This window comes from Centruroides vittatus, unplaced genomic scaffold, assembly GCF_030686945.1.
Source record: "Centruroides vittatus isolate TY-2023 unplaced genomic scaffold, ASM3068694v2 contig_941, whole genome shotgun sequence".
Lineage (NCBI taxonomy): Eukaryota > Metazoa > Arthropoda > Arachnida > Scorpiones > Buthidae > Centruroides > Centruroides vittatus.
The window spans coordinates 2,370,531-2,380,539 of NW_027122625.1; the positions used below are offsets into that span (position 1 = coordinate 2,370,531).

Consider the following 10,009-nt stretch of genomic DNA (forward strand, 5'->3'; position numbering starts at 1 on the left):
TTTAATCTGAAATGGCCCTGGTTGTCTTCAGTCCGCATTATCTCAGATAATTGGGGTTCTACTGTATTATTTGTTTAATAATGTGATTTTAAAAATAAACAATTAATTTAATATTTTATATAAAAGTAGTTTAAATACCAATTAAATTTTGTGTAATTTTAGATTTTTGTGATTTTTTTAATACTACTTTCAATTATTCAAGAAGAAATTGATAATAATTAATTAAATTATTTAAATAATTTTATTTAAGTTTAAAATAAAAATTTTTATGTTTATAGTTGAGAAAAATGTTACAAATGATGGCAATAATTCCTCAAATCTCAACACGATTCCAATTCATCAAATTGTTGCTGAAAGAGCTGGGCTAAATAGAGTATGTTGTTATAATTTTGATATGTTAATTTCTTAACTTTGTTATAATGATTTACGATTACAATAAAATTTCAATGTATAGTTTACAGAAAATATGCTTGATAAAAGTAATCCTAATTCTGGAGATCAGAATGCAACGAGAAGACACACAGTTGGTACAGGATATAGTGATTCTACTGAAGAAACTCAAACTGATTCGCCTCCATTACTTTATAAAGCTATACCACTTATAAATCCGACGGTTTATCTTAATACGCTTTTAAATACTAATATACCGCAAAATCTTCCACTTGTTCAGCATCACTCACCTCAGGAATTTTCTGTTAGAAATCATTATTTGAAACCACCTCATGTAATGGGAACAAGTTAGTTTTTAATTTATATTTATAATATTACTTTTAAATAATTTTGTATTAATAAATATTAAATAAATTTTTCTAGCAAGCAATTTTGGAAGAAGAGCGTCGGATGGTGGAGCCAACTTCTCTCCAAACAAGCCATTTTTATATCAATGCAATAGTCAGTTAAATCAACCTCAAGTAGAAAAAGTTCCTATGGTAAGTTTTAAGGAATAAATTCTGAATTAAAACATATAATTATAAAAAGTGATCAGTAAAAGTAATATTTCTCTATTATCTTTATTGAAGATATATCTTTCATAAATATAAAATAAAGATTATTAATAATAAATTATTATTATTATTATTTATCTTTTATATACATATATTTTTAATTTTTCATATCTCAAGATTAATAATTTATAATCAACATCGAAAGAATTTAATCTCTAAATGTTTCTTGTATATGATTTTCTCAGTTATCAGTATTTTAAAAATACTAATAAAAATAAATCTGATAAAAGCCTGTATCATTGAATTGAAACAATATAAAGATATATATTCACAAATTCACATATATATTGAGAAGATTAATTTCGATATTTATATCGAATTATGCTATTTATTTGGAAAATGTTTTTATTATTAATTATATGCATAAAACTATTCATTACATTAGAAAAAAATGTTTGCTTTACTTAAACAATTTAAGTGCTTATCAGGTAGAAAACAATTGGAGCTACTTGAAAATGCTTTGAAAGACTTACAGTTCATTTTTCAATAAAGAAAATGAGGATGATTAAACTTATTCTATTATTTTAAATAGTGATTTCAATAGAGTCTAGTGAAATTCAATGGCAGTTTTATGATTTTAATTCTACAAAACCTGAGCTTGAACTCTTAAATAACAATGCTGCAGTAAGTCATAAATTTTTGGATCTTAAAATGGAATTATCTTGATTTTCAGAATTTTTCTTATTTTTAGCTGAAAAAATAAATAAATAATTTTTGAAATCATTGGAATTCTTGAAAAATTAGAAATTCTACCAAATGTTGATTTTATAGCATTTATGCTTATTTTTATTCTGAAATTAATTAAGACTGAAATTAGAAGTTACCATACTATGGTAATTCTATCAGACAGTTTCTTAGTTATGTCCCTGAAGCTGCAAAGAGAGGCAGCAGGCCATTATCCAAGTACAAAGGAATGAAGAGACAGTAAAGCAATAATAAATTTCAACCATCTATACAAATGTTATAATTTTGACAAAGTGTTAAAATAAATCTAAATTTTATCACTTAAATAATACAAAAATAATTTCTGCAATTTTGGCAGGTTCATTTCTCAATTATATACATAGATAAACTGTCAGAATTCTGAACTGTGTAGAATGTTAAATTGAAGCTTAGTCTTTCTCTCAATGGCCTTGATTATATCAACATACAATCTGTAATCAATTTAAAAGCAAACTTGAATTTGATGATAATTTTATAAATTGACATTATCATTGAGGAAATGAATTCAATTGGTTATATGGAGTCTTTTTTTTTTTTTGATAGTTTATAATTACATTTACAATAGTTTAAATAAGTCAATTTTATATTAATTAGAATATATTAGCATATATATATTTATTTATTTAATACATCTAAATTAAGTTTTTTAAACATGATGAATGTTATGAAATTTTATTTAAAAAGTTTTTGAACCAAAAGGAAATGCTCTAAATATATACCATATTTTTATTTATTAAGAACAAATTTTTGATACATAATTGACAATTGCAACTGTAAACTTATACTTAAAATATCTTCATTCTGAATTATACTAAATTTTATGTTATTATTCATATTTTAATTAATTTAATAATAATTGAAATGTTTTTTTTTTTTTTTTTGGTGCTTTTAAAACAAAATTAAATTTCTTTTTGTTAAAAATATAAATTATAAATTGATATACAATTTTTATAATATATATGTAAAATCTTTTTAATTAACTAATGTTTTTAGCTTTTTACAAACCATTCTTAGATTAGAAGTGAACATAATCTTAGAGTATCAATTACATTTTCAGATATCAAATATGTTTAAATGTGAATATTCTATAATAAGAACACAAATTCAAAATTCATACAAAAATTTATATTAACAAATATTTACATATATACACATGTACTATACTCTACTATACTATATATTATACATATATTAAGTTATATATATATGTATATGTAGGGTTGTACTGAACATGTGTGTTTTGGTGCCTGGGACAAACCTCATACCTAGTGCCCCTGATTCAACATTAATTACAAAAAATTCTATTGGTTTTAATTTTATGGACTCATTTTTAAAGCTCCCAAGATTGTTATCTGGGACATGTGTCCTCTCACCCCCTTAGTTACACCTCTGTATATATATATTTGTATGTATAAATTAATACTATAAGTTAAAATTAATTAATTAGATAAGATTTTCAATTAAATCTGCAGATGATTTATAAAAAGCTAAATGTCAAAAATGTAGTTAGTGATTTTTTTATGATTATATCTGTCATATGAATATATTAGATGAATTAGATAATAAAAATTAATTAAATTATTTATTTTTGATATAAATAAAGATTAAACTATAATTTTATATATATTTATTTATTTTATTATTATAGTCATTCATAATTTAATACAAATAAAAATAAATTTTTTTTATTTTAATTAGATAACAGCTTTAAATACCAATCTTCCACAAGAATTGAAAAATATTGGTAAAGATGATTTTAATGAAGCAAATAAACAGTTTGTAGTGAAGTAAGTTTAATAGTAATGAATCGATAAAATATACCACATAAAACTATATTTCCTTACTGAAGAGACATTTATATTCATTTATATATTTTTCTAAATCAAGTTTTTTTTGCTTTTTATAATAATCTATATTCCTCTAAAATTAAGTGCTTTACTTCTATGGAAAAATTATAATACTTTGATAAATTATGCTTTATTGATAAAATTCTTAAATGCTTGGAAAAACTCAATGCACACGTCTGTGTTTGGAAGTGTGCATTTGAGTCTTTTCCAGGGTTTGCAGCAACTGTGGAAAACTTGAAATTTTCATGTATTTGGAAAATAGGAAAAATTTTACAAAATTTTTATGAAAAATGCTACCCTGTGTTAATTTTACTTGCTTTTACTCACAATAATTGATTAATTAATGCAGTGATAGTGCAAAGTAATGCGTAAAAGTTTTCCAAGAATCTAACTTTGTTAGACCAAACGACACATTCATAAACTAGTTTTATCAGAAACTGAACACACTTTTCTAACAGATTAGTTGGCTCAGAACCTAGCACTTATCAAGCACTCAGTGAACAGCCATTAAAAGAACAGTTCTTAGCTTACGAAGGTTACATAACATCGTGTATTGATACATGCTGTTGTAGACAAGCACATGCACAGTAATGTGTTGTTCACTTAATTGAGATTAAGTAGAAATTAATGATATAGACTTCTATACATCAGTTTGTACATTTTTGGTTAGGATCAGGAAGTATTTTGTTATCTTTGTGTCACACTCATGTAGTCAACTGTTTTGCTTTTGACATGAAGTCTTTTCATCATCACATTATTTTATAATGTATAAGAAACCAGTACTGCTTTGTTTAAAACCAGATGCAAAGCATACTAAATTATTTTTTACTCTCTCCTGCTTTTTAATTTGAATCATAATTTGCTTATATTTTTCTTAGCTAGCATAGTTATATTTACAAGCAATATCTTCTGAGAACTGGATATTCGTATCTAATTATTAGAAGATAGTGCTTGTAAATGTGGCTATGCTGGGTAAGAAATATAGGAAGATAGTCATTTGATTATGCCAAGCTTCTTCAAAGTTGGCCTTTTTAATGGAATGTAAGTTGAGAGACATTTTCCCAGCTTCCATCTTCAATATTTTCCTCCCAATAGAATACATTCCTTTACTTTATATTTTTCACAAATGATCAGTATTTTACTAGATTTCTGGGGTTCCAAAAATATGAAAGATTTAACCTGAACAGATTTAATACACTTTTTGTTCTAAACTTCAGTCTGGAGAAAAAATCAGTGCTATTAAATCTGTGATTTACTGTTCAATTGAAGGGATATTTATATTTATTTAGAGACAATTGCTATTAGAATAATGATAACACAAATATAAAGGTATATTTGAAATTTTGTCATTTTATAGTTTTTATTTATTTTTTTAATGTTTAATTAAACAAATCACAGATTCTTAAATATAAATAAAGTTTAAAATTACCTTTTTTAAATTTTAAAGCTTTAGATATTAACGTTAATTGAAATAATTATAGGCAGCATTCTCCTTGGTCATTCCAACAATCTGTTCCTGTAAATTCCAATAATGAGAATAAGGATTTGCAATGGAAAAAGCAACAGCCAAAAAAACAAAGAAGAACAGGTCTTTTAACAGTTATGGAAAAACATCCAGGTGAATTTATTTGAAATCTTTTTATTAATTTCATTATTTTTGTTTTAAATGTTAAGATTATTAATTCTGTTTTATGTAGGAAGAGAATGTTTCAAAGATATCAAAAGTCATTTGTCAGGTCGGTTTTCTCCAGTGCGAAGGATTAGCGACGGAGGGTCTTCCTATTCATTTCACAGTCCAGTAGATCGCATATATAATCAATGTTTAATGTCAAATCATAATGACGATTCTGTTAAAACTGTTTTACAAGAATACCAAGAATTGCAGGTTAGTAACAAAGTATAAATTTAAATGTCTAGTGAAGTATTTCAAAATTTAACACGATAGAAAAATTAGATATAAACTGTAATAAATAAATAGAAATAAATAAATAACAAACTGTCTTACTGTGATAAACTTAAAAGGATTTTATTAAATTTTTAAAGTAGCACTGTTGATGATACATATTCATTGTCTTCAGGCAAAAGAATTCTGAAGAATACGGTAAAACAAACTGTTTTTCTATAATTTATAAAACTTTGAAAATATAGATATTAATTTTAGGAACAACGTTTTACTCTTTTAAATTTTCTACTAAAAAGCCAAACTTAAATTTAAAAAAATAGATTCAGTTAATGCAAATATAATTTCTCTTTATTATCTATTTACTATTACCATATGTTTATAATAACAATCTCTTTTGAATTATTGGTGATAACTCTTAATAATTTATTAAATAATTTAGAGCGATCTGGAAGAAAAGAATTGACCCAGGCTGGGCTTGAACTCACCTTGAGTCAGTTCTTTTCTTCCAGGTTTACAGGTTCTAAATTATTTAATAAATTGATAAAAATTGTAATTATTAATTTAGTTACGAGATGGCACTTAATGTCTACATCTAGTAGCAAATTACTTGGTGATAACTCTAAAGAAATCATGGACAAAAGTAATTAAAAAATAAATTACAAGAATATAAAATAAATATAATAATTAAGTATAAATGATAATGATTTCAAAGTAGCTTTCCTTAATATGTGTATATATGTTACATAAAATACTTGGATATTTAATTAGAATACAAATCCAAATAATAAAGTTCAATTATCTAAAAAGTAAGAATTGCAGAAATTTAAATGCTTTGACAAATAAATAAATTATGTAGACTTAGTGATTGGATATGCTATGAATAAAAAAGTGATATTTATCTGTTATAATTAATTTATGTATTAAAGACCTCATTTGACATGAAGATTGGACTTAAGTACCTTCAAATATCATGATAAATATCAAAGTTGATTAAATGACAAAAAAAGCAGGAAACTAAAAACTAAAATTTTTGATTAGTTATATAAAATTATGAAATTACATAATCAATGACATTATATTATAATATAAATTTACAAGTTAGATAATTGCTGGAAAGTATTGTTATGCAGTAAATACAAGGATACTAAAGATACAAAGATGAATGAGATAAGGTTTTATTATTCATGCTGAGATTGCATTGTATTTTTATAGTAAATATTTTTTCTTTTGTCAAAATTTTTTTTGTTTGGATATTAATTTACTTTATAAATACACTTCTCTGAAAATTGCATTTGTAATAAACCACATTACTACTACTAAGATCTTTAACATGCAATGCAATTTTAATTCTCAAACATTTTCAGTCATTAGAAAGAGTGAAGGCTCATTTAAAATTGAAGTTCTTTCTGTCTTGAAGAAGGTCATTTAAGATGACAAAAAAGTTTGAGAATAAAAAATTTTGTGTTTTTATTTTATATAAGTAATAATCAAGAAAATTAACTATTTAAACGATTAATTTTTTCTGAAACACTATTTTTACATCAGTTATTATCATACATAAAACTTGAACTGCCTAATTTAATATTTATCAAATAAAATTTAGTTAACTTATTTATATTATACTTTATTATATAATATAGTACATATGTATTGTCAGTTCAACTGACTACTTTTCAAGTTACATGAAAGATACTCAACACTTTGATAACAACAGAATGTAGTTCGTTATATTCCATCATAACTAAATTGTACATGCTGTTTATTTTGTTACACTTCTTAAATTGGTGTTATTATAACTAAATAATAAATAATAATTTATCATTAATTAAAAATTATTTTTTATATAATGTTTATTAGTTCATCATTCTGTAATAATCAATTTGTTTTGAAGTCTGTATCACAGATAATAGCAGGCCAAGGTCACTGGTATATATGCTTTTGTGTACACATATACTGTTATCTATGAATAAATTATATACAATTTATATAATTCATAAACAAATTTAAAAAATGAATAATAAGTGCTCTTTCAGTAATTTAAACTATTTAATAAAGTATAAAAGAGATAATTTTGTTTTTGATATCTTAATGATTAAGCCAGTATTTACTTATCTGAAAATTTTAATATAAATCAATTAAAGAGTAAAATTTTAAATGTTAAGATTTTGAATAATGATGAAATAATTCTTATATTTATTTTATATACATATATTATTTTTGTAAACTAACTGTTAAATAGCCATGAGGCCAAGGGTTAAGATGGCATCCTACTGCTCCAGGGACCTAGGATTTAATCCAAATTGCTGCCCAGGGATGCAGACTGCTAGGGGGAAAAATTGGCCAAAGAAAATAAAAATAATAACAAAACATTCTTAATTTCAAATAATAAAATAATAATAATATTTTATCTTTCTTTGTTTGAAAAGGGCATGAAAAGCAAAACAATAAACATGTTTTTTTAAGTTGAAAATGGGAGACGGAAACCTAAGCTAATTTCAACCTCCCCAAAAGGCATAAATTGAACTGAGTGTTTTATGTTTTACATTATGCCTATATTTAAAAAGGGTGGCAAATAACTGTCTTTTCCAGGATGGCATAATTGCTAGGTTGGCTCCTCAGAAAGAGTTATAAAAAAACCTAACAGTTAAAAACTTATATCAATACAATATTGCTTAAGCCAATATCTATCATTGTCATAAGTTTTTTCTAAGTCAGTCACAAAAATTATTTTTATTTTGATTACATAAAATATAATAATAGTAATTATGTTTATTTTTAACTTAATTAAAAGACAATTGCAAGACCAATTGTATTAATAAATTTGTTTACACAGGTTATTAAACTAAAGTAATCTTATAACTGACATTAAAGATGTATAAATAAATTTAATAAAATACTTATATTTATTACATTTAATATACATAAATTAAAATTTATGCAGAAAATTAATCATATATTTCACTAATTTTTTTAATAATCTTTTTCAGTTAAAGCTGAATGCAATAAATGTGAATCAGTCTTCAAATACTTCAAATCAGCATCAATATTCACAATCATCTTCCATTGGCCTTAGCACATCCTTCATGACTGACTGTAAAATTTCATCATCGGATTCAAGTCAAGATCACTGCAGCAAACTTTTGACAGAAGGCTTTGAAGAAAAATTCCCTGTGATGCCTTATAACTTTTCAATAAATCATAATTCCAAGAATGTAGCTTCACATTTAGATACCTTCAGGCCATCTAAATTAGAAAATCAAAAATCAAATATATCAAAACGTGACGACAGATTTATTTATCAGGATGTCGATATGGAAGAAATAATAGAAGATAATCAGTCGAACATATTTCACGAACAGAACGAACCAATTAATTTGATATGTGCAAATAAGCAAACGGAAGAAGTGAAGAAATCTACAAAAAGTGACGAAAAATGTTTTGATTCGTATAAAATTCCTTTACAGCAAACAGTTGGTGAATACATGATGAAGCCATCTAAATATTCAGTGCAGGAGAGAGATAAAGTGCCTTCAAAAAATGATTTTCCATTATTTAATGTTTCTCAGATATCAAAACTCCCAATGCCAAATTATAACTTGGAAAGTAATTCATTAAAGCACATAATTAATTTGTCTCAAAATTCTGAACCTTTTCAAATACCATTAATAACAAATTCTTTAATTTCGAATTCATCCGAAAGAACATTTATTAATAATTTACAGAGAATACCAAGTGATAGTGTTCATATTTTATTATCTAACAAACTTGATTCTTTTATGCAAGGAGCAGATATATTACAGAAAATTCAACAGAAACTGGATCCCAAACAGTGTGGATTATCAATCAACTTGCAACAATCAAAAAACGGTTTAGCAGTAGAACATTCCATGGGAGTACAAATAGAACTTGTTTTGTGTAATGGTCCGCAACCCGAAGATCTTGGCCTTAAAATTCGTAAGATATCGGGCGACCACATCCAGTACAGACAACTCTGCCAACAATTAATTACTTGTATAAATAGTTAATTTTCAGTGTAATATAAAATTTGCCAAATTGATAATTTTATACTTTTGTGGAATTTTTTAAAGCATGAATGAAAAAAATGCTGAATCAGTTATTTTGAAAATAATTTATAATTTTTTTATATACAAAACAATTAATAATTTATATAATTATTAAACATAAAGTTTATATTTTAGGATTGAAAATCAGCTTTGTAGCCAAAGTTTAGATTTTGGCTTTGTCTTCTGCAATTTATGTAAAAAAAAAAAAAAACAGAAAAAATTAATTATTTAAGAGTAGATTGTGTTAATATTTTACATTTAAGTACTTTTTACTGTTAATATTATGAAAAAATTAAATAACAAAACCATTGCATAATGGCTCAGATTCATTTATAGTTACACTGAATATACATTTTATTTTTATAAACCTATTTTCAAAATAACTGATATAACTGATACACAAATATGTACAGTATAACTAATACCTGTAAATAATTTTAATTAAAAACTGAAATAAATTTTGCTAAA

The 10,009-nt window shown here is 24.4% G+C and overlaps 1 protein-coding gene across 2 annotated transcripts in view; it reads left to right on the forward strand.

Moving 5' to 3' along the window:
- Window positions 1-10,009, forward strand: part of LOC136984979 (serine/threonine-protein kinase SIK3-like) — a 44,908-nt gene extending 34,899 nt beyond the window's left edge. For both annotated transcript variants that reach the window (XM_067282137.1, XM_067282138.1), the window contains 7 exons: window positions 279-373; window positions 455-737; window positions 814-929; window positions 3,426-3,514; window positions 5,056-5,192; window positions 5,272-5,459; window positions 8,465-10,009. In XM_067282137.1, the coding sequence (XP_067138238.1) occupies window positions 279-373; window positions 455-737; window positions 814-929; window positions 3,426-3,514; window positions 5,056-5,192; window positions 5,272-5,459; window positions 8,465-9,502 (1,946 nt within the window). In that variant the 3' untranslated portion in view covers window positions 9,503-10,009. The remainder of the gene's footprint in view (window positions 1-278; window positions 374-454; window positions 738-813; window positions 930-3,425; window positions 3,515-5,055; window positions 5,193-5,271; window positions 5,460-8,464) is intronic.